This window comes from Saccostrea cucullata, unplaced genomic scaffold (genome assembly GCF_032062105.1).
Source record: "Saccostrea cucullata isolate Sc308-1 unplaced genomic scaffold, CSIRO_AGI_Scuc_v1 ctg673, whole genome shotgun sequence".
In the NCBI taxonomy this organism is placed as follows: domain Eukaryota; kingdom Metazoa; phylum Mollusca; class Bivalvia; order Ostreida; family Ostreidae; genus Saccostrea; species Saccostrea cuccullata.
In genome coordinates this window covers 338,929-364,419 of record NW_026929332.1, presented here as the reverse complement: position 1 = coordinate 364,419, position 25,491 = coordinate 338,929, and the positions used below count along the sequence as shown (strand labels likewise).

Here is a 25,491-nt window from a genome sequence, read left to right as displayed (position 1 = left end):
CAATTACATGTACATGACATTCCGAAATTTTGTGGTATTGTTAATTGATCTCCCAAAGAAATTAAAGCGGGTATGTATATATTCATATGCAATGACTGGAATATCAATACCATACTTAACATTAACACAAAGACATTAACTGTTTTAATTTACATGTACAAATGTATATTTGTCATTAGTTTATTTTCATAAAAAATAGTCAAAATAATTAATCCTTTATCGAAAAATATCACATCAAAGAAACTAGCAATTATATTTTCAACGGCCTTTTTATGTTACAATAAGCGATTATCAACTGGTTGCATAATCAAGGAAAATCGAGCAGTTATCATTGCAGGACAAAAAAAAAAGAGGCAAAAACAAGACTATTGGACAATCAATTGAATGTACAAATAATTCTAAAGGCACAGTTTATCCCATTTACATGCAAAAATTTACACATGCAAAGCAAAAATTACATTTACACAACAACAGTTATATGTTTTCTTTTTAAAGAAAATTTGCAAATATTCAGGTTTGTTGAAGATTTTTTAAAAACTGGAGCTGTTTTCTACGGTTTCCCTCCTTTTAAATGACGAAATGTAGAGTTCCGCTTCAACATTCAGTGTTATGACTATTAGAATGACTATAATATGCCGGCTTCCATTCTAGGATTTGTTTTGACGTATTGAAAAAGTTGGTTGTGCAGGAATTGTGCAAACTGATGTGTCAAATATCGTCTTATAAAAGAAGTAAAAATTTACGTTTGTTTGAGTCATTATACAAAAATTATGTCGATATTTCTGCGGAGTATTTTTCAATTTGATCTGAAAGGAAACATCTTCAAAGCCAATTACTGAGATAGGTTTGATCAACAGTTTTATCCTTTAGAATAGAAAAAAATATGTTCAATGTTTTCCATGTATTTCACACGGTCCTACGGATCATGATCACAGTTTCCTTATGACCGACTCTGAGTTCGGAATAATCATCGGATTCGGACCACGTCATACAGTTATGCCTATCTGAGGACTCGCAGTAAACACCGTTCAGATTAGAGGTTGTACAGCTATTATACCACCACCCCCCTTTCATGTAAGAACCACAATTCACGGAGTCCAAGTTATCATTGTCCATATCATGTGTACTAAACTGCATTCCATAAGCCCAGTATTTAGATTCACTTCCCTTCAAAGCATTTCCTGAAAAATCAATATAATATGGTTAATTTCTTGCCATGAAAATTTCAGGCATTTTCCTTACACAATGAATGATCCTAAAGTAATAGAATTCGGGGATTGCTTATAGAGATACAAGTAGAAACAATAAAATTTATTTGTTTGATTGTTAGTATAGGCATAAACGTAATGCAGCTGTTGCAGAAAAATTCATAGCCTAGCGCCAAAAGCTGGAACAATGATTTCCAAACTTACAACCGAAGAAACATTTTTCAAAGCAGAAATATTTTTTTTTCTAAAATTCGATTCATCAAAAGACTAAGTATTTGCAGTAGACTGCAATTCAATATTTAGATATACAGACGACGTTTTATCAATTGATAATTCTATTTTTATTCCTACGTTGATACGATATTTCCTTGAAACTTGGATATTGCATTATTTGATATCTTAATAGAACATTATTTGTAACCTAACAACAAAACTTTATAATAAGCGCAATGGTTTAAATTTTTTCTATCGCCTATTTCCTTTGTGTATGTATACTTATCACTTGCATATGTTTTCTCCCAGTTGATTTGATATGAATGCCCTGCTAAAACATACAAAGTTGATGAAACAAGATATAATCGTCTCGTTTAAGCCAAAATTTCGCAAGATCTATGGTCTTTACAATGACCCTGACAGAAATACTGTATATCATTTAGTCGAATGCTGACTGACCCTTTTTCAATCAAATTGATAGACCAGTTTTTAACACTGAGTTGTCTATGGATGTTTTAGTTCGACAAGGAGCAAGCAGCAGGTGTGAAGGATCAAGGGATGCATCCTCCTCCGTGGTACCTGATCACACCATTAAATTTTAGACATTCGTATTTGCCATTTTCTCATTCAATCTGTTTTGCTTTCATAAACTATCTAGCTTGATTACTGTTTGTTATTTCCATATTTCATTGTTTTAACAAAGATGTTTTCAGAGGTTCGTGTTTGCTCTGTTCATAAAATGTATTGATAAATTGAACCATTGAGAATGTTGGGCCCAGCGTTTGTTACTTTACATATCATCCATGTATTCTCGTAGCTTATTTAAAATGAATATAGAATTTGAAAAATATATTCGTGAGAGAGGGAGAGATTGCGACTGGCTAGAGTGGCATCGGTCGATATTGATATTTTCTGATGGTTTTCTTGCGGCAAGAATGATTTTTTTTTTAAGTTAAACTTGCTCGTAAACTAACCTGCGTTGCCTTCAAGATACTCTTCGAAATTCAACCTGTAATGGTCTTGTTCGTCTTTGACTTCCACATTTTTGTAATCTGCATATTTAACGTTGTTTGAGAAGTCCGTTAAGACGAATCGTAAAGTATTTGGCGTGGCCGTCAGTGCGTGCAATGCATCGTTACCTTCAAAGGAAGTGTAATAGCTTGCAATTTGTGACCCACCAATGATAATTAAAACAAATCCCATTCTTCGGAAAAGTTAACAAATAGAGCATAGTTAATAAATTTGGAAAAGGTTATGGCCTAATATATTCGTATGAAGTTGTGGCATCGGATAATGAAATAAGAACATACCAAGCCAAAAGTTGCTGCTGATGTTTCCAAATCCAGTTTTGTATTCACTCCAGCTTTTATAGAAATCCAGATCTGGATTTATTCGTCTTTGTATTATCTGTTATGCAAAAAAAAAATTAACAAATGTTTCCCATTCAGAGTGAGTTACATTTTTAAGAGGCCATATGTTAACAATTCAATTAAAGACACACCGCAAACTAAGCTTGAACTTGAAAATTTTCATATACTGTGACTGGTCATTTTGAATTTTACTGGGTTAAATCTTTGTTTTCCATAGCACTAGTTTTTGGCAAGATTTATTGATGTGCAAAAATAAGACAGAACCTTCTTAAAATTTCCACTTAAATTGCTAAATATAAACAACCAAATGTGATATGTTCAGAGTATATCAGATGATAAACCTTACCGTCCACCCGCCTCCCTCTGTGGTCATGTCACAGTTGGCAAGGATACCGGAAGTCTTGTCAGGAGAAATATAATGAGGCCCACTCTCACGAACATCGTATTTGTCGTACAGCTCTTTACAATCCAAGGGAACTAAGGAAATATATTAAAAAACAGTCTGTACGAAGTAATGTAATAGGGACTGCATTTCCTTTTAATTAAAAAATAGGTTACACTGAAATGAACGGGAAATATATAGTGACATAATATGCAAAAATATTGCAACTGTCTGACCGAAAAATGTGAAACCTTGTCAAATGATATATAGATAACTTTGTACTAAAATTAATGCTTCGAATAAAACAGTCACCAAAATGTATGACGTCATGGAGGGAAACAAGTAAAAAGTCAAAACTCGTGCATAATTGATGCATTTTTTTTATAATCAAATTTATAAACAAGTTTAAAATAACGTTTCATTTTGACGGATATTTAATACGTACACCTGTTGAACCCAACACATTTTTGTTGAAGTACATGTATATGCATTAGTTTTATTGCAGCATTTGATGAATTTCGTGTAAAACATTACATAAAATTTAAGGCTAATGTATGATTTATGTATAAAGTATCGTTCTCTGATATTTGTGTATTTTGTTTCCGAACAAAATAAGCTTTCTTAAATTTAATACTAAATTCTTCTATTTGATTTATTCTTTAACACCTATGCTACGGTAGTCAATAATTGGTTTCATTCTTATACTAAAAAGAATAGTAGTAAAAGAATTTGGTGTAAGTGCTAAATTTGTTGAAAATACAAGCTCCGTCCTTCCAGCTTTCTCTCTCACGAACAACCCCTCTTACACCCCCTCCACTCACACATTACACGTACCGCTGCAGTTCAGATCCACCTGCCATTTGCCCTGGTTTGTACAAACAGCATGTCCTGACCCCTCTGAAAACCTCACATAGTCCTTGCATTTCAGGCGAGCTGTACTTCCCTTGTTGTTATCGACATAATGAATTACCACATCGTGCAAAATAGATGGCGGACCCACTCCACAGTCTGTCAAATTATTGAAACACAAAATTATATGTTCATGTATATTTTTAATTTCAACAAATAAGAAATCACAATTTTGATATTTTTTATACCAAAGTCATTTAGAATTACCTGCACATCAAACTTGGAATAAGAAACACCATGGAGATTGACAGTTTCATATTTTACTACAGATACATGTAGCCACATCGTCTCAAGCCACGGTCCGGAGTCCGCATATAGCTCTCTCCAGAATGGGAGAGGATCGTACATTTTGGCTGTGGTTTGCGACGATGATGTAGCAATTGATGGTAAATTTTTTCTTTCAACTAAATTAAGTAAGTCGAATGGTAAAATGATGTCATTTATACAAGTTTGTTAAATTTGTTTCATATTGACCACAAATTTCTTAGTTTTCCCTCATTTTGACAAAAAATAACAAGGCAGGTGTAATGGGTCGTCAAAGTATGTTTACTCCTCTAAAGCAGCTAATCCCGACTTTGATAATTTAGGGGGCTCTTGTTTGCTCTGCCTCAGTTTGAATTGTTTTCGTGGAGTTTTGAGCACAATAGCTGTTTTTCTTTTTGAATTCATATTTCATTTTAGTATGACGAGATATTCATGATTAGTGGATTGTGTAATAATTGTAGTGACTACTGGGTATTATTGAACTATTTCACAATTCTTTTTGGCAATAAATTCTTAATGGATAAATGTTTGATCCATAAGTTTCAAATGTTTATTAAAAATAACTGTAAATATCTTTTGATTACCTCCCTTTTATAATTTGAAAAATACACTTATACTCATTGAATTTTAGACGTGTTGACGTTTGTCACCTTTTAGTTTTAGCCATCAAAAAAAAAAAAAATGAATAAATAAATAAAACATAGGTAATCAAAGATTTCGAAGCTCACCTCGACGAATGTTATCAGTTTAAGTAATGCAAATCCTACATCATATTTTCTTAATATTAAGTATTCATCCCAACAACAATATTCTTGCAAGTTGTGCTGAACCCTTTACATGGTATATACACATTTCTATGCGTGTAGTGTGAAAAACATGTATTGTGTAAACAAATATTCATAACTGTTAAAACTGCAGATATCAAAGACTTCAAGTTCATTCGGATTGATCTGTTCCCAAAACTTTAACCTGGTCTCTTGTATGGAAAATATAGGTCGGATCCAGCTTCCTAGATACATCATCTATGCAAGTTCGGTCCAAATAGGGCTCATAGTTACTTGGGAATGAAAATGTAGGTCAGATCCAGCATCCGAAGCAAGTCTGGAAGTGTCCATCCCTAGATACATCATCCATGCAAGTTTGCTTCAGGTAGGGCTTATAGTTACTTGGGAATGAAAATGTAGGTCAGATCCAGCATCCGAAGCAAGTCTGGTAGTGTCCATCCCTAGATACATCATCCATGCAAGTTTGGTCCAAATAGAGCTCATAGTTCCTTGGGAATGAAAAATGTAGGTCAGATCCAGCATCCGAAGCAAGTCTGGTAGTGTCCATCCCTAGATACATCATCCATGCAAGTTTGCTTCAGGTAGGGCTTATAGTTACTTGGGAATGAAAATGTAGGTCAGATCCAGCATCCGAAGCAAGTCTGGTAGTGTCCATCCCTAGATGCATCATCCATGCAAGTTTGGTTCAGGTAGGGCTTATAGTTACTTGGAAATGAAAATGTAGGTCTGATCCAGCATCCGAAGCAAGTCTGGAAGTGTCCATCCCTAGATGCATCATCCATGCAAGTTTGGTTCAGGTAGGGCTTATAGTTACTTGGGAATGAAAATGTAGGTCAGATCCAGCATCCGAAGTAAGTCTGGTAGTGTCCATCCCTAGATGCATCATCCATGCAAGTTTGGTTCACGTAGGGCTTATAGTTACTTGGAAATGAAAATGTAGGTCTGATCCAGCATCCGAAGCAAGTCTGGTAGTGTCCATCCCAAGATGCATCATCCAAGCAAGTTTGCTTCAGGTAGGGCTTATAGTTACTTGGGAATGAAAATGTAGGTCAGATCCAGCATCCGAAGCAAGTCTGGTAGTGTCCATCCCTAGATACATCATCTATGCAAGTTTGGTCCAAATAGGGCACATAGTTACTTGGGAATGTAAATGTCGGTCAGATCCAGCATCCGAAGCAAGTCTGGTAGTGTCCATCCCTAGATGCATCATCCATGCAAGTTTGGTTCAGGTAGGGCTTATAGTTACTTGGAAATGAAAATGTAGGTCTGATCCAGCATCCGAAGCAAGTCTGGAAGTGTCCATCCCTAGATGCATCATCCATGCAAGTTTGGTTCAGGTAGGGCTTATAGTTACTTGGGAATGAAAATGTAGGTCAGATCCAGCATCCGAAGTAAGTCTGGTAGTGTCCATCCCTAGATGCATCATCCATGCAAGTTTGGTTCACGTAGGGCTTATAGTTACTTGGAAATGAAAATGTAGGTCTGATCCAGCATCCGAAGCAAGTCTGGTAGTGTCCATCCCAAGATGCATCATCCAAGCAAGTTTGCTTCAGGTAGGGCTTATAGTTACTTGGGAATGAAAATGTAGATCAGATCCAGCATCCGAAGCAAGTCTGGTAGTGTCCATCCCTAGATACATCATCCATGCAAGTTTGGTCCAAATAGAGCTCATAGTTCCTTGGGAATGAAAATGTAGGTCAGATCCAGCATCTGAAACTAGTCTGGTAGTGTACATCCCTAGATACATCATTCATGCAAGTTTGCTTCAGGTAGGGCTTATAGTTACTTGGAAATGAAAATGTAGGTCAGATCCAGCATCCGAAGCAAGTCTGGTAGTGTCCATCCCTAGATGCATCATCCATGCAAGTTTGGTCCAAATAGGGCTTATAGTTCCTGTGGAATGGACCTGCTCCAAAAACTTTAACCTGGTCACTCATCTAGACAATGTAGGTCAGATTCAGCATCCGAAGCAAGTCTGGTATTGTACATCCCTAGATGCATCATCCATGCAAGTTTGGTTCAGGTAGGGCTTATAGTTCCTTGGGAATAGACCTGCTCCAAAAACTTTAACCTGGTCACTCATCTGGAAAATGTAGGTCAGATCCAGCATCCGAAGCAAGTCTGGTAGTGTACATTCCTAGATGCATCATCCATGCAAGTTTGGTCTGGGTAGGACTTATAATTCCTTGGGAATGGACCTGCTCCAAAAACTTTAACCTGCTCCAAAAACTTTAACCTGGTCACTCATCTAGAAAATGTAGGTCAGATCCAGCATCCGAAGCAAGTCTGGTAGTGTACATCCCTAGATGCAACATCCATGCAAGTTTGGTTCAGATAGGGCTTATAGTTACTTGGGAATGGACTTGCTCCTAAAACTTTAACCTGGGACGCCGACGCTAACGCCGACGCCGACGCCAACGCCGGGGGTATAGCATAAGCTCATCTCGACTTCGTCGAGGTGAGCTAAAAATAAAGGAAGGTAAAGCTGTGTTGGCCAAGTGGAAATTAGGAGCTGTCTGAGAAAAAAATTATCAAACTAGGTTATCAAACTTATTTCTGATCATAAGCACACATTTTCTCACAAAATAAGCTGTACATGAGGGTAGCTGCAACACAGTGTGTTTTTTTTTATTGATACAAAAATTATATCACAACATTAACGTTAAACATATTATCTCATTAAATATAAACAAAATATACTTTGGTTTTTGGTAGTCAAAGATTTGATACTTTCTCAATTTTTTGACAAACTGTAATCATAAACTGATTTTGTAGACGAAAAGAGACATAACTATTCAAACAATTATGTAGGAATACGCTAAGGGAATTCACTTACAAATGTGCCTCTAGAACGTTTGCTGAGCTCTTAAAGCCCGCAGTTTCACAGAATGAAGGTAAAACGATATTGGAGTGCATTTATGAATATTTTATTTGAAAATTGCTGTGAAAATTTGTTTAGATCCGTAGACTCATACAAAATACCTTATACAGAATACCATCCATACATAGATAAAAAACGTTTATGAATGTATGCTCTTTTTTTGAAAAGAAAAGCAATAAAATGAAATTGAAAAGGTAATTATAATTTTATGTGCAATCTTTAACCAGTGATATTCTGTTCGTAGCAGACTTTGTTATGGTATGTTATTTAAATGAATGCGACCATCACGATCGATTTCCGATCTATCGATTACATAAACTGCGATATGTATAGCAATTTAGCATGTATTATTTATATTAAAAGGTTTATGCCGTCAACATGGGACAGTAGTGATACTAAAGGTTTCTGTCGGTATAATTTAACTTCTCAATGTTTAATATAAACAGATGGCATGGAAAGATACTTCATTCTCAATTCTTCAGTCACACCTTTGAAATTGATTTACATTTTGATTTGGTGATTTATCGTAGTATTAATATATTTTAGGAAATCATTTCGATATCAAAAATGATTTGCACAGATAATATTTTGAGAAAATAAACTCAAATACATGTATATGTTTTCAAGATTATAGATAATCAATTTAAGGCAAAGATATTTTCTTGATTCTGACATTATACTAGGTACATGTATTCGACAACAGGTTATTTCTTAATTAAAACTATTGCATTATGAGGCCTAAAATAAAAATAAGTTTGTTTGCAGTTGCCTACCGAACCACTGAAAATGCACCCGACCCAAACTTTTTTTTAGCCAATTTGTAATTTAATTCTTTTTTTTCAATTGTTCAGAATATTGAAACTGTTTTTTTTTTGTTTTGTTTTTTTTTCAAATTTTGACTTCTGTTTTATCAGTCAGTGGTTTATAACAAGAGTTGAGTTTTTTCATGTATAGTAGGTCTATGAAAACCTCTTTTATTTGTTATCTAACAAAAATCCAATTTTTTTTCCAAAAAATAAAAAATAAAAAAAAAGAATGCCTACCTACCGACCCAGTCTAAAAATTATAGGTCGGCAACTGCAAACAAAGACTTTTTTAAGCTTGGCCTGATTAAATAAAATGCAAAATCTAAATTTTTTTGGTAAATCATCAGAACACTTGCCTGAAATTTCACAATATGGTTCCTTTGTTGGGTTGGTCAACGAGCACATCTCATTTCTGTTACATTTCAAATAGTATTCTTCACATTTACCCTCCAGTGCCTAGGAAGTTATACAAAGGAGACGAAGAAGGTAATTTCATCAGTGACGCAAGGCTGAGTATATGTTTAACTGTTCAGGGTCTTTTTTACCTGGTTTCTTATATTCGGGAAAATCCGTCAGTATGTTCGATCCCCTTAGTTATTTATCTGGACTTTTCCAAGATCTGCTGATTTTTTGGTATTTGTGTCCCTTATCCAAATGGCATTTGAATCTTTCCCCTTATTGATATTTTTAAAATTATTACTGACATCGAAAGGGGAGTCAAATTTGTTTTATGCAATTTTCTCAGAATTGTTTTGTTTTGTTATATTTTGTGAAATCACAAATTTACGTGGGGGTTTAATTTTCATTATTTTCGAGGAATAAAGATACCCATGAATTCATGTCCACCAAGAAATATAAAATGTTACATACATAACTACACAACAATTCTTCATCCACGAATTCAAATCCCCACGAACAAAGAGTTTTTACTCAAACCGCAGAAATTTGACCCCACGAAAATATTTGATTTTACAGTAGTAATTTCCAATTTTTTTTAAATAATATGTTATTGGAGGACGTACGTAAATATTTGAAAATGGCACTAAATTGATTAGTTTAGATATGTGAAAGGCTTAAAAACTCACAATCTGGGTTTGAAATTCATTTCTTGTCATTTGGAAACATCCACCCCCTTGGACGTTGGTGAGTATTGAAGAGTACAACACGCACACTAAGATCCGTCTATCATATCTTACTGTTTGACATCTTGGTCTTCTTTTGCACTCGCGAACACAATCCACAAAGGAGCGATCAAATAGCAAAATATATCCGCTTATGTTGTTATTTTGGAAACAGTCTCCCAAAAAGTTATTCGAAGTATAACCTAAAACTATTCCATTAAAACTGGTTTGCAAGATGGAAAATGTTAAAAAGGAAAGTTCTGATAAATACATGACAAGGTTCGACATCAGAAAATTAGCACAATTTTAGCTTCCTACTGAATGGGTTCTAGCAATATCTTAAGTTTTAATGCATCAGATATTCCATCAATATAAATTACATAGAGTATAATTCCAGGAAACTAATTATTAATTGATAATCCAACAGGGTTTTCTAGCAATATTTATGCTTCAGATATTCCACCAAGATATATTACATGGAATGTTATCACGAAACTAATTACATGTATTTAATTATATGCACTGAGCTCCAGCGCTAAACAAGAGAACAATCGCATTTAGGACATAAATAGTTACTACCAGTTTAAACTGAATTATTTATCATGGTAATAATTTATAAGTGAATGGTTTGTTTCCATTTAGGATTTTTGTAATATGAGAGCGTATGAAATTTATGTATACATGTATACTGCAATTAATTTTTTGTTTGTTATTTCAATCTCTATAATGATAAATGTATAAATATCGATGAAACTTAAGAAGGAAAAAGGGTTATTCAGAACATATTTTGATGACTTCAACTTGATCAATAAAATTCTAACAAGTTCTTACTTGGATTTTTAATACCAAAAGAGAGCTAGCTTGTTTTTGTCATTATGAACCTTTGCTTAATTTGAACATATTTTATGTTAAAAATATTATAAAAATAGTTTGACTGGATGCTGCTTTAATTATGTACGCCAACAAGTCTTACGGAAGTTACCAATTTGTATCATCCCGTCGCTCCCTGAAGCTCAAATTTATGTCCATCACAAAATGTAAAATCTACCAAGTTCTTTTAAAATCATTATAATTCCACACATAAGAATTCTGAAATAATCATAATTATAAAAGGTTCTTGATGTCCACAGTGAAAATATTTCTGATTTAACTAAATCATAATCTATACAATACTCTTCAAAAGAGGGATGCAATACATTTTGTTCGTTTGTATGTTGTTAAACGTCCCTCGAAAATTTTTCACTCACATGGAGACGTCACCACTTGCCGGTGGAGAGTTGCAAATTTGTCCTATACTCGGCATTCGGGGCCATTCAGCATGGGGGGGGGTCTTTTTCGTGCCAACGCCTACTGCGACACGGGACCTCGGTTTTTACGGTCGCACCCGAATGACTGTTCTCCACGTCTCACAGTGGGGTTCGAACCCGAGAAGTAAAGATCAACTCCTTACTTCGCGACTCTAGAGCAGACACTCTAACCACTGCGCCATGCGGGCGACTGTGAGGGATAGAAAGTGTTATGGGGTGATTCAGATTGTTATGAGCCCAAAAGAAAGGAGCCCTGGGCGATTGCAACAACTGATTCACTCTGTTGCCCAAATAAAATCCTGCCAAAGATAATCATCAAAAGAATGTCCGACGCTGTACTGAGGAAAGAGCGAGCAGAGTTCAGGAAACAAAGAGGATGTACTGATTAGATCATTGCACTCCGCAGCATTATAGAGTGTTTAAAGAGGTGGAAACAACTGTACTTAAAGTTCGTAGACATTGAGAAGGCATTAAATAGCTTACAGTGAGAGAGCCTTTGGAGCATATCCTTTGTCATTATGGTATTCCATCTAAACTGGTCCACCTGATCAAGAACTTTCACAACAATTTCGAAAGCCAAGTAGAAGAAAGAACGACTTTGATGTAAAACCCGTACTCAGACAAGGATGCATGATGTCTGCAGTATTATTCAACTTGGTCATCAATTAGGTCAAGTAGAAGACAACCTAAGACTCTCTCTAGAAGATCCACTGGGGCCTGTTCTGAACTTTAGAGGATCTGGACTTTGCGGATGACCTTGCCCTTAAGTTTCACAAACACACCAGCACATATCCAAGAGAAGACCATCAGGCTATACAAACCTACGGACAGCAGATGAGACTACGTCTCAGTACCTAGAAGATGAAAATAATGTCACAAATTTGTGGAATTGCCTTGTCCTGTTAAGGTTACTGGTGAACAACTACGCCTAACAACTTTACTTACGTAGGTAGTATCATTAAACGAGAGGGTGGCATAAAGAAGTACACCCACCAAGTTCTACAAAAAGACTTCAGTCAAAAATTAACAAGAACTGCACTAGACCTAAACTGACAAAAGAAAGAGTGGCAGGCCAAGAACATCATGAAAAAGGACGGTAGAAAGTGAGATGAAATCCATGCACCAAACTTGGGGCTCATAAACTAGGCTCGTCCAGAAAGACAAAAATGGAGGAAGTTTGTCCTAGATACGACAGGATGGCTCTTTGTTTTTCAATTTATTCAGTGGTTACTTCGCAAATTCGCTTGCATTGGACGATGAATTTTAGCATTTCCCGTACGTCTGTATCTACAGTTACAAAAGAAATGATTGAGAACCTTGCTTAAATCAATACTTAGTACAATATATGTACTTTAATTTAAAACCATTAGATGCAAGACATAAAATAAAATTATGGATTTAAGAAATGTAACTTTATTATAGATTAGTGTTTTAGGTTCTTTTGACTTCAAATAATAAATTCATAAATACATGTACAATACGAATAATAGCAATGGCATGAAAATACAGATGATTAAGGTGTTTTTTTAAGTAACCCTGAGTAATTGTAAACTGTATACCCAGCCAGATTATTTATCCACCCTTTCATTGTCTCCTGGATGTATCCTGTACAAAAGAATGCGTGAGAACTGTTTGCCAGACAGTGCTATTAAATGTCTTGAATCAATTGAGAAAATCATTTCCTGGACCTCTCCGTGTGCTTTGGTACTGAAGATCTCGGTAGCTGTCATACAGTTCCATACTTTAATTCTGTTGTTTTGACACGCTGAAGCTAACCAATGACCGTCCGCAGAAAATACCAAACTCGTCACCTAAATTAGTAAAAAAAATGAAGGAATAAATTGGATATGGTAATGGATTTTTTTAAGTTAAAGCATGCATAATAATTTTCGAAGGGTGAGTGTTTTTGTAAATAACATATTAATGGCATCTGATAATGAAATTACAAGGACAGAGATAAATCAAATTTTATTGTTCTGACAAAATTGAAAATAACTTTTGTTGTTAATTTGAAGAAAATATCATTTTACATACTGGTGCTGCATGTTTGGTGATAGGTAACTTTTCTCCAATTGGGTAAGCTGTTGTGGTATTGAAAAGAAGGACATAGCCACTTTTCATTCCTAAAGCCATAGTTTGTCCATCCTTGGTTTGCGCCAGTGCTTTACTATGTCCTTTGAAATCTTTAAAATTCTCAAACCAGTTATTTCTATTTGCTGACTGTTCTTTTTCTTTTGCTCTCCTCCGGCATTTTCCTGAATGTGAAACAGTGCTTGTTATATGTTACTTCTCCAGATTTAAATATTTGTTCACGTTTATCCCCAATATTGAAGCTTGAAAACCATAATGGAATTTACAACTCAGTACCATATGATAATAACGCATTCTCTTGGAGGTAACTTCTTCCTAATTAATTTTCTACACGTTACTTTATAATCAAAATTAAAAATTTGGTACATTCTTTGATGAAATGACATTGGTTACAGATAAATGTAATTCTTTTGTATATGCCAGGAAGTTAAATACCTGCTGGAATGTCCCAAAATATGACCCAATCTCTTTTGTTGATGATCATTGAATTTCCTATATGAGAGCATATGACTTCTCCGAGGTGAGGTATAGGACTAAAATTTCTCACACAAGGCATGAGCCCTCCAGTTTCTTGCTGTAAATCAACAGCTACAAATTTGTTTGGATGATCCTGTGGAGTAAAAGACCGCTTTTCTGATGATGCTTTTATATTTTCTAACTCCTCTTGGGTAACTTTCAGCCGAATACAAAGATATCTCTCACTTCGACTCAGGCAGATGTCTAGAGATTCAAACTGTATAATGGACTGAAGAGGAAAAGACTTCCGCGTCGTTTTTTGTCTTAAGTCCAAAATTGACACAACCAGATATTTACCATTCATTCCAAGCGTATATAATACCGTTGAATTTGTTCCCATTACAACGTCTAGAACATCTTTCGGTAAATCAATATCAACCCTTTCTGAAGTCTGCAAATTGAAGAGTCTGAGTTCTTTGTTTTTACTAAGAACACAACACATTTCTTTTAAACACAAAACTTTCTTCGGCTTCAAGTTGGTTGAGAATTCTTTCACAAATTTTCCCTCGTTAATTGTCCAGATTTTCAACCCACCATTTTCATCTACAGTGATAAACTGGTCATCCTGGGAATACAAAGCAATGGAAATGATTGAAGTTTCATCAAGTAACCGCTTAGCAGATGAAACACACTTCTTTTCATGTCCCTTCTGTAGACTCTCAAGTAAGTATTTCAAGGACCAAACCAACATTTTGCCCTTCCCGTGAGAAATCAAAAGTTCATCAAGCACGACTACTTGTTGAACTCTGCCCCCATGAGCTTTGACACTAGTAAAAGGGTTACCAGTTACGCTATCAAACAATGAAACGGTCCCGTCTTCTTCTCCTACAAACAAAAGAGAGGATTCCCCACCAAGTGTAGCACAAGACACTAGGTTACTGACTTTTACTCTGTACAATAATTTTCTTATTTCTAGATCAAAAGCAACAACAACGTTATGTTCATCACTCCAACAACATACTATTGATGTTGATTCTGAATATGAAATGTACTTCAATCGATCTTGGATTTCAATCGGTGTCCTAGTCTCCCCTTTGTTGAAATCGACACTTGTTATTGTATGGGTCTCTCCTTTGTTACCCAAGACAGTAAACAGACATTCTGCTTTAGATATTCCCCAACAGTTTTTGGACATCTGACAATCAAAATAATAGTGTTTCGGATGTTTCGTCTCTTTGGTATAAACCAGAAGTTCGCTTCCATTATCTGCATTTCTTGCAACTAAGACCAAAATATGTTCTGTGTCTGTGCAGATGATATCCAGCACATCTGCTGTTCTGTCAATTAATGTCCATCTATTTATCTCTTCCAAGTTGATAATATTCAATTTTATGATGATTTCATTTTCAAATAGCATTACCAAATAATTTTTACTTGTACTGATCCTTTTGCAAATATCCTGCTTGGAACCTCTTGCAAAGAGATTTTGAAACTGTCTTTTAATTTTACATTTTTCTACCAAATTAAGGCATGTAACAGAATCTGGTGATATAAAGATTACATTTTGACCATCTCTATCAACAATGGGTTGATGTTCTTCTCTGGTAATAAAGGGAACGCCCACATCAACCAGTTCCTCAGCATTATCGAAAAAAACTTTGTAAGATGAATTGGCGACATCCTCATTTTGATTAGAAGAATCTTTCACTAAAATTGCCCCTTGGCTGTATGATATAATGCCGTCGATCTCAGTGAAGGAACAAATAATAGCCTCTGCAAGACCTTTTCTAGGAGCCTTTCCTGGATGAAGGGGAATCAAAGTAGACGTACTTTGATTTCTTAGAAAGTCCTCAGCCTTGCTAAGAAGCTTTTGCAGAGAGGTGTCTGCAGTATCGACTGAAACATATTCCAGAAGACTGATTGCCAATCTCTTTGGTGAGAATACATCGTTTGGTGATGAAATGAAAAAGTCCCTCAACTTTTCTAATTCAGGATCTTCTTGTAATTGAAGAAATTCGTTGAGTTCACTGACCAAAACATCTGCTGAAAAGGCCTCTAATTTGTTGTGAATGAAATTAAAATTGCAGAAGCATTTATCTTTTGCAGTTTGCAATGACATGGATCTTCCTGATTGAATAATATGATATGGAAGACAAAATAACATTCTTTTGTTTTGATCTGAAACAGGCTGCTCTGTGACTTGTCTGTCTGCATTTGAAATGGTCAATTTTCTCCTGGTTAATGTTATATCTCGTTTCAGGGACGTCTCACACATAAAAATCTCAGTTAAATTCTTATGCAATACTTCTCCTTGTGTGCCTGTTGAGTATCTGGCTTTAGCACACTCAGTAAACTGTCTGTGATACCAGTTCATGGTGTATTTGTCTTGTGAGAGTCTTTCCACAATATATTCTCTAATATCGTATTTGATCCGAGCTACCAAAACAGGGGGTATTCTCACAATTCCCTCTACTGGTGGATTGTGATAACGATAGACATCATTTAGAGCTTCATCATCACAAGACAAAACATCCTCCAACTCATTTTCTGAGATACCATCCCTTGCTATGGTGATATAACCTAGAGCATGACCAGAGACAATGTGTCCAAATTTCACTTCAAGATTGTCAAAGAGCTTGTTTATTGCACCCTGAACTGTTTCTTGCAAAATCAAATGATGCTCATCGGTGTATGATTTCCATTTCTTTGCTTCATCTACGCTTAATTTCAAGAAGAGGGGACTTGGACATTTCGAGAATGCATCCATCAATACCTTTTCTTGGGTTTGTAAAAGCGATCGATTTTGTAGAGATAGGTATTTCTCCATCATTTCTTTCCCTGATTGAAGTGGCATATCACTTATTTCTAGGTAATAGCTTGAATCTTGTGATAAAGCTCTCATACTATGTAAAATTCCAAACTCATTTGGAAGCGTGGATATAATGACCTTTATATTCTGTGGCAGAATCATTGGTAGCCACTTCATACTGTGTGCATCATACTCCCCTGAGAGTTGATCTATGGAATCAAGCAAAATAATTACTGGCTTTTTTAAAGTGTTTGCAACCCTTCTGATGAACCTTGGGAAGTACTCCAACAAATTTTTCATCTTTTTGAAACCAATTGGTTCCATCCTTATCCCTGAAACATCGGAGAGTTGTTTTACCAAACTAACCAATACATCATAGACATTCAGACAAAGTCCAGAGGTTCCCAAAAATCGAATAATTCCAACAAAATTATCATCTTTCAGCCAGGTGCGCAAGTTGTTCACTATCATAGCCATTACTGATGTTTTTCCACTTCCAGATGGAGCATGAAGAACAAATGGTTTGTTCATGCTGGTATTCAAAATGTAGTGTTTCACTGTGTTCAGAATGGTTTCCTGTCCACAGAATGTTTTGCATTTTGTTTTGCAAAAATGTAGGTGATGAAGAATTTCTGGAAACTGGCTCCGAAATTGTCTTCTGCGAATTTGTGATTTTCTTTTGTCGAGGGCATTGTCAATCATCTGACTAAAATCATTGTAAAAATCCTTACAAAAGGTCTTTAAGTATTCTTCGTGTTCTTTACAGACTCCTGGGTCTATTCCTTTTACACTCCAGCTGACCTTATATGTGTGACTGTTTCTATGTTTTGTTTTGGTTTCCAATTTTTGTTTGAGTTCATTTTGAAGATTTCGTATCTCTGAGTTAACATTATTCTATAAAATGTAAAAAAGAGAATCTATGATAAACACCTGAGAGAGAATATTGGTTTTAAGACATATTTCATTTCTTGAAAATTAAGGTAAAGCAAAGGTTTGCAGTAAAATGTGTAACAATACATAATGTTTTGACTTTTTTGCAGTAAAATGTGTAACAATACATAATGTTTTGACTTTTTTATTGACAAACCTATGGCATTTTAATTAATAAAGTTTGTTAACAAATCAAAAGGTGGTATAAGTTTTTTTTGTTTTTGTTTTTTTTTGTGAAATGCACTAGACAATGCAATTTGAAATGGGAATGATTTAAAAACTTGAAAAAAATAAATTAAGAACCATATATCATAACCTGTCCAATAATCAATTTTGGTTGTGAAAAATGTTGACCTTCTATGTATTTATCACGGGTGCTAAGCATTATTTGTACATGTGTGAAACAATTTATTATATAATAATTTGATTTGTTTAATGTATTGATGTTTATTTTTTTCTGTATTTTAATGAATGTATATGGATGGAGGTACATATGAGGATACCGGTACATGTACACAAGGTATATGTGGATACACAAGGATTGATGATGTATAAATCTGAGCGCTTGGCCACCTATCCTATAAAAAATGCATTGTTTTTTAAGGAAATTTAAATGATTTCTGTTCTTTGAGTGAAATGAATTCAGAACATAGTTGAGTTACCTCTACATATTTAAAACTTCTTTCTTATTTAATGCTAAACTAAAAACAAATACCTTCCCATTTTCTTTGACAGTGTCTATAAAGCGCATCGTCAAAGTGTCTTCAAAGTCTTTGAAGCCTGTGATTTCACGGCAGAATACTGCTGTCTGTGATGCTGGATCTTCAGACGACAGGATGCCCTTCCTGATTTCTATTTCTGTGACTGAAAAAGAAGACAAAATCGTTATACAGTCATATCAATGGACTGAATTCTAACAGTGATTTCTAAACAATGCAACCATACATTTTTTTCCAATCAAAAAAGTATTTGTGTGCATACTTGTCCTTTTTAAAAAAAAAAAATTGTGATTCATTACCTGAGTAAAAATACTCGTGCATCTGAGCCTCTGTAAATTTTTTGGAATGGAAAGCTTGTAGTGCTGCATCCCTCAACACACTTTGTAAGCTGGTGAGTGTGGCGTTCCATTCTTTTGTATGTCTAGCACGGTGTTCATCACATCCCGGGGAAAAGTCAGCGAAAAAAGAAAACTGAGAGCTGATTGGCTGTAAATAAAAATGTGCACAGTTATTTGGAGCATTATATAGTCAACATTTTTTTTGTTCATAGTTACAAAATACCTGTAGAATATACTGCTGAGGTTTGCAGTTTTCATCTAGTTTATACCAAGTGTCAAGCAGTTTTAGATCTATATCTTTTGTTACATATGACAGTATGATCTTGAAGTCATCTTGAAATATCTCTGTTGGTATTGGACGAAATCCATATCTATCTCCAATGATTGCCTGCTCAATAGACACAAAATCAAACTTTAAAACATGTTTGAAGAATTCAGTGAGCAAGATGAAATTAACATTTTTAAGTCATTTGAGGATGCTCAATTACATGTTTAAAAAAAGATGACTCCTTTGTTTAAATACCACAGACAAAAAACTTCTGAATTCCAAATTTAACAAATAGCTACCAATAAAAGGAATACATATTTATTTTTCCCTGATTTTGTTAAAATCTTTTCAAAATTTAGTCAGTTTTTCTCCTCCACAAAAAATTATCAAATTTTATTTTGGAAAAACTCACCACAAAGTTTGGTCCTAGAGACAACTTTTGACAGTTCTCAATTTCCTGAAGACAGATTTTCTCCACACTGTGGTCATTCTGGGAATCTTCTGTAACACCCCACCTCATGTCCACCACCTGAAAATCTAGATCCTTGGCCAGACATAGCTGTTTTAGCTTTGGGAAAACCTCATGGGACAGGATGTTTCTCTCTGCTCGCATGTCTACAAAAATGAAACCTTATTGTAAAATCAAAATCACTATATGCAATTCAAAATCAAGACTGGAGACCACTACCATGAGGTTTAAAATGTGGAAGAGTTATGATGGTGACCATCTCTGGTCAAAACTGGTTTACAAACTAAATTTACATGTGTTCTCTCACAATGTCACACTATTAATGATTTGTTTAAGTTCAATATCAATATAACACAATGGAATTTTTTGCATACTTTTCAGAGTTTGTATCAGAGAGAAAGTGGAGAAAGAGAGAGAGAGAGAGAGAGAGAGAGAGAGAGAGAGAGAGAGAGAGAGAGAGAGAGAGAGAGAGAGAGAGAGAGAGAGAGAGAGAGAGAGAGAGAGAGAGAGAGAGAGAGAGAGAGAGAGAGAGGAGGAGAGAGTCACAAGGAGAGAGAGAGGGGAGAAGGTGAGAGGAGGAGGAAGAGAGAGACACAAGGAGAGAGAGAGGAGGGAAAGAGAGAGGAGGAGGAAGAGAGAGTCACAAGGAGAGAGAGAGGGGAGAAAGAGAGAGGGAGGAAGAGAGACACAAAGAGAGAGAGAGAGAGTAGAGAAAGAGAGAGGAGGAGAGAGTCACAAGGAGAGAGAGGGGGAGAAGGTGAGAGGAGGAGGAAGAGAGAGACATAAGTAAAGAGAAAGGTAGGGAAATTGCAAGCAAGAAAGAGAACTTGCAACACAGAGAGAGAGAGAGAGAGAGATGAGATAGAGGTGGAGAAAGAGAGACAGAACAAGAGAAAATGAGAAAGAGGGGACAATAGAGAGAATGACAGAGGGATTACCTGAAAATGTAGAGCTGATGAAGATTCGGACTACAGATCTTGGGAGATTAGGAAGATTGTCCATGTTTCCCTGCAGCATTTGACGAAATTTGTCTTCTAAATCTTTGTCATAGTCCTCAGATTTACCTTTATGTATAAGTATATTTGTAAAAGTAAAGGGTTGCCTTAAGAACAGCATTTGTGCTTATGTGTAACAAATATTAAATGCACTGATACTTTTGCATTATTATTGAATTGAAAAAGTATTGCACAATACTCAAGATACATTTTGAGTTTAAGTAAACTAGCTTTCAATAAATTTATAAAATTTTGAAAAAAAATTAACTTACTTTTCTGTGGATTTATGAGTCCCACTGTCTTCTTCATGGAGGACCTACCAATAAATACACAATTACACTTGTTAAATACACAACTCCTAATTTTTACAGAATCCACTCATCCATTTTAAACATTTTCTTTTTTACTAAAGTGGGGGGGGCTATATTTTTTCCTTTCTTTTTCTTAACCAAGAAATATTGCAGTCTTGACAAATCCAATGAAATATATATCTGTGCTATGAATATCTTATATGCTTTCTCTGAATTCAAAAATATAACAGCCCCCCTCCCCCCCCCCCCCCCCTATTCCATTAGGTAATAAAATTCATTTGATTTATCAAATAAATGAAATAAAACTTTACTCGTGGGTTTAATATTTATTTATTGTCGATAAAAAATATCCAGTTAAAGTTTAGCTTACCCATGTTGTTGTAATTTAACAGAATTAACTTGGGCATGCCTGACATTCTGCAAAAAAAAAGAAAAAAATCATAAGTTAGAATTTATTCAAAGGAATAAAGTAAGGAACTTAAATTCTTCAATTTAAATAATAGTTACAAGAAGCAAATTATTCTTGGCAAATAATTTCTCTAGACTAGCACCATTAGAAGCAAGCAATATCTGTCGTTAGTATTTTAAAAATTTCATACCTGTCTTGGGACACCAAGTCTGTCTCCAAATGATGACTGTCGCTTTGATCCTTGAAAGGCCATTTTTTTAAAAAAAATGATTTCACTCCTTCATATTGAATGGATCTGTTCTCAGGATCACTTGCTAAAGAATATTATACTGTTTTGAACATTTTACCTCAAAATAAAATATACATGTACATGTATGTATATATATTAAGAGTAAATATAAAGAAATAAGAAAGTTCAATGTTAATATAATATATTGAGACAAACAGCATGCATGCACACATATCTGAGAGTCAAAAACAAATATATGTACATAGGAATATGAATTCATGTGCTAACACATGATTTAATTAACATGCGATTAACTTACACCCCCCTGTTTTTAATACCCCTGGATCGAAAGATCCCAGGGGTATATTGTTTTTGTCCTGTTTGTCTGTTATCAACGTTAACCTAGCCCATCACTATCTTGATGGTGGGACTATTGCTTTCATATTTCACAAGTGTTTTCCTTGTGACAAGACCTTTCTTTTGTACCACCAAAATTAGATTTTGACCTTGGAGTTTGACCTACTTTTACAAAAAAAAAAATACCACACTTTTACCTTGACCATAAATTTTGAACAGTTTGAGCTAAGGCTTTCATATTTCATGTGTGTATTCATTGTGACAAGACCTTTTAGCTGGTATAACTACTTTTGACCTTTTAACCTTGACCTAAGAGTTTGATCCACTTTTTAAATAATTTAACCTTGGTCATAACTTTTGATCAGTTAGCACTAGGACTTTCATATTTCTCAAGTATAATCCTCTCTATAGGTACCAACACTTTAACCTTGACCTTTGGAGTTTGACATGCATTTGAGAGAATTCAACCCCTAAAATTTTATTGTCAGTACATGTATAAGCATGATGAAATGTTGATAAAGCCTTCAATGAAATATAGTGTACATAATTGGGCTTTTATGCATAGAGGTGATCTTGGATTTATATTTTATTTAAGGATTTACTAGTATTGATAACATTTCATGTGCCTGGCATTTATTAACTGATAAAATATGCATATTAAGGTATATTCCATTAATCTGATGTTCCTCTGACTCTACATGTAGCCAGGGACCTATATACATGTACTTATACATAGGTCAATGATGTAACAAGGTCCAGCACAATCACTAGATTTAGCTACATAGGTAGAATTACCTACTGTAGCTTTATTTACCTACCTCCTGTAGCTCTTTTTAGCTATCAATGCAACTTTTCACAATTTTGCTTTTTATTGGAAAAGACACTAAGCATTTGACTACAATATAAATAATAGGGGCCGGATTCCAAAATAACAAATTTTCACAGCATAACTATAGATAGTTAAAACAAACAGTTGTTGCACTTGAACACTTTTAATTAAGCAAAAGTATTTCTACTGTTTGAGTAACTGCATGCATGTCCAACAATATTCTTTGTTATTCAATTCAAGTAACTGTTTGGTCACAAATTATATCTGTTGTATATAACCCCAAAACTTTTAGAAATTTGATTGCAAAAGTGCACAGAAAAGGACTCATCTTCAACAGTTGTTCAAGAGTATTTCTTCGACATGAATTGTTTTCAGATGAGTTTAGATTTGAAAATTATCACTGCATCATTAATTGTGATTTTCTGCACATCCCGAGAAAAATGATAACTCAAGAAAAAAGTTTAATTTGGTAGCTAAATAAAAAACAAAGCTACTTCAGGTAGGTAAATAAATCTATGCATATCGCATGTATAGGTTATATATATATTCTAGCTAAAATCTGTATTAGAACTGGACCTGGTAACCTTCTAGGCAAACAGAGACTCGCGTGCGTTTAATATTCCAAATAAAACATACTTACAAGAAATAACATTAGTGACTTGATTTTTGTTTATACGTTTCTTGTAGGACCTGAACCACTCTATGGTTTGACAAACAACCGCATTGTTTACCTGAGAAACGTTGTTTATAAACTGGTTCTCTTTTTATACCAACTTGGGGCCATTTCAAAATTTTTCCAGCATCTTGATTTTTTTTTTTATTTCATCTGTCGTATACATGGTACAACCACAGAAGCCAATTTACGACCTTTTTAAAATTTTAATATTTTTGATTTGCAGCTGTACCGTACGTTATCGGTACTTCAAGTTGTGCCAATGCCAAGGATATTTTTGAAGTTTGATATCTTCCCTAGCCGCGGTTTCTCCTTTCGAGGGGACATACTAAAGACCTGATATACTAAAGACCTGATATTGACCTGATGGAATTTTTTTTTAATAATATTAGAAAATTATGAGTTGTTTATGATTTTTCAAAACTAATAATTGATTATTAACCATAATTCAATGATAAAATATACTTTATTTAATAAAACATGCATAATTTTATGAAATATTCGCTGAAAACGTTGACCTGATAAATTTCAATTGACCTGATAATTTTTGAATGACCTGATAATTTGTATTAACTTCATAAATATGCTTGAATTTATGTTTTAGTTGGCCATACATATTTTAATTACATTGTTTTACTTTAATATAAGTGTTTTATTTCAAATTATATAAAATATTGATGCAATTTTATGAAATATTCGCTGAAACGTTGACCTGATAATTTTCAATTGACCTGATAATTTTTGAATGACCTGATAATTTGTATTAACTTCATAAATATACTTGAATTTATGTTATAATTGACCATATTTATTTTAATTACATTGTTTTACTATAATATAAGTGTTTTATTTTAAATTATATAAAATATTGATGCAATTTTATGAAATATTCGCTGAAACGTTGACCTGATAATTTTCAATTGACCTGATAATTTTTGAATGACCTGATAATTTGTATTAACTTCATAAATATGCTTGAATTTATGTTATAATTGACCATATATATTTTAATTACATTGTTTTACTATGATATAAGTGTTTTATTTCAAATCATATAAATATTTGGTGCAGTTTTATGAAATATTCGCTGAAAACGTCGACCTGACATATTTTGAATGACCTGATTATTTTTATTAACCTGATGAATATGGTTAAATTTATGTTATAATTAACCATATATATAGTCCAACTGCATAGTTTTACTCTAATATAAGTGTTTTATATTAAATCATATAAATATTTGATACAATTTTATGAAATATTCGCAGAAAACGTTGACCTGATAAATTTTTATTGACCTGATAATTTTTGAATGACCTGATAATTTCTATTAACCTGATAGATATGGTTAAATTTATGTTATAATTGACCATATATAAGTTAACTGCATAGTTTTACTATAAGTGTTTTATATCAAATCATATAAATTTTTGATGCAATTTTATGAAATATTCGCTGAAAACGTTGACCTGATAAATTTCAATTGACCTGATTATTTTTATTAACCTGATAAATATGGTTAAATTTATGTTATGATTGACAATATATAGTTCAACTGCATAGTTTTACTATAATATAAGTATGTTATTTTAAATCATATAAATATTAGATGCAAATCAAGAAAATGACATTATTTTTATATGACCTGATCACTATACTAAAGACCTGATAATTCCAATGCACTTATATTATTGGATGACCTGATGATTTTAAAATGCCTGGTATATTTAATTTATTTTTTTTCTCCTAGAATTAAGACATATCTAATTATTATCAAATTTATGCCGATTATCACAAATTAGATGTTTTTTACGGCATGACCTGATATTTTTAATGAATGGCCTGATAATCGAGGATAATCTGTCGATAATTATTAAGATTTTATAAAATGTAAATTAAAACGCTTTTACATACAGACTAGCAGGACATATAGAAATTTCCTGATATTTTAATCGACTTGATATTTTCTTATAAACCGAAAATTTAGCGGATGACCTGATACATGTATTAGTTTTATTGGTTTTAGTTGACCTGATGGTTTTAAGTGACCTGGTGGTTTTTAATGACCTGATATTTTTTAAGTTACTGAAAAATCTTGATAGTGTTTTTCAGATAAGAACTCTTAATCATACATGTAGGGAATATATGGATTTTATTTTTTAATTAAACCGTGTGAAAAATCTCCAAATAAAATCAAGTGAATAATATAGATTGGAGAATCTAGATCGTTATAAATTTAACAAATTTATTATTATTTTTTTTTTTACTAAAGTGAAAAGAATTTTATATAGAAAACTTCACAAATATTTTAATGATCACAAAGAATTTTTACTATCAGTGTTTATGGAATCATTTTTTTTTT

General features: G+C 34.0%; 2 protein-coding genes across 2 annotated transcripts; both read right to left on the bottom strand.

Annotated features, from left to right (window-relative positions):
* Window positions 1-788: 788 nt before the first annotated feature.
* On the bottom strand, window positions 789-4,367 carry LOC134280498 (fibrinogen-like protein A). Its single transcript, XM_062762906.1, has 6 exons — window positions 4,271-4,367; window positions 4,008-4,181; window positions 3,138-3,268; window positions 2,732-2,828; window positions 2,396-2,560; window positions 789-1,181 (listed from the first exon to the last, which is right to left on the bottom strand). The coding sequence occupies exons 1-6, from the start codon at window positions 4,365-4,367 to the stop codon at window positions 907-909; spliced, it is 939 nt and encodes a 312-aa protein (XP_062618890.1). The 3' UTR covers window positions 789-906.
* Window positions 4,368-12,687: 8,320 nt separating this feature from the next.
* LOC134280509 (uncharacterized) lies at window positions 12,688-20,392 on the bottom strand. Its single transcript, XM_062762925.1, has 8 exons — window positions 20,265-20,392; window positions 19,270-19,472; window positions 18,813-18,977; window positions 18,551-18,737; window positions 18,248-18,396; window positions 13,773-17,496; window positions 13,281-13,501; window positions 12,688-13,057 (listed from the first exon to the last, which is right to left on the bottom strand). Exons 1-8 carry the CDS (start codon window positions 20,341-20,343, stop codon window positions 12,815-12,817), a joined length of 4,971 nt encoding a protein of 1,656 aa, XP_062618909.1. The 5' UTR covers window positions 20,344-20,392; the 3' UTR covers window positions 12,688-12,814.
* Window positions 20,393-25,491: the final 5,099 nt, after the last annotated feature.

What these genes read in the sequence shown, in the direction of transcription:
- LOC134280498 (XM_062762906.1), bottom strand. Translation starts at nt 4,367, where the DNA reads ATGTGGCTACATGTATCTGTAGTAAAATATGAAACTGTCAATCTCCAT. An exon ending in GGTAATTCTAAATGACTTTG is followed by an intron (nt 4,182 to 4,270) that starts GTATAAAAAATA and finishes ATAATTTGACAG; the next exon opens with ACTGTGGAGTGGGTCCGCCA. An exon ending in GGTGGATCTGAACTGCAGCG is followed by an intron (nt 3,269 to 4,007) that starts GTACGTGTAATG and finishes ATATTTCCTTAG; the next exon opens with TTCCCTTGGATTGTAAAGAG.
- LOC134280509 (XM_062762925.1), bottom strand. Translation starts at nt 20,343, where the DNA reads ATGCTGCAGGGAAACATGGACAATCTTCCTAATCTCCCAAGATCTGTA. An exon ending in GCACGAGTATTTTTACTCAG is followed by an intron (nt 18,397 to 18,550) that starts GTAATGAATCAC and finishes CTTCTTTTTCAG; the next exon opens with TCACAGAAATAGAAATCAGG. An exon ending in CTGTCAAAGAAAATGGGAAG is followed by an intron (nt 17,497 to 18,247) that starts GTATTTGTTTTT and finishes TACATTTTATAG; the next exon opens with AATAATGTTAACTCAGAGAT.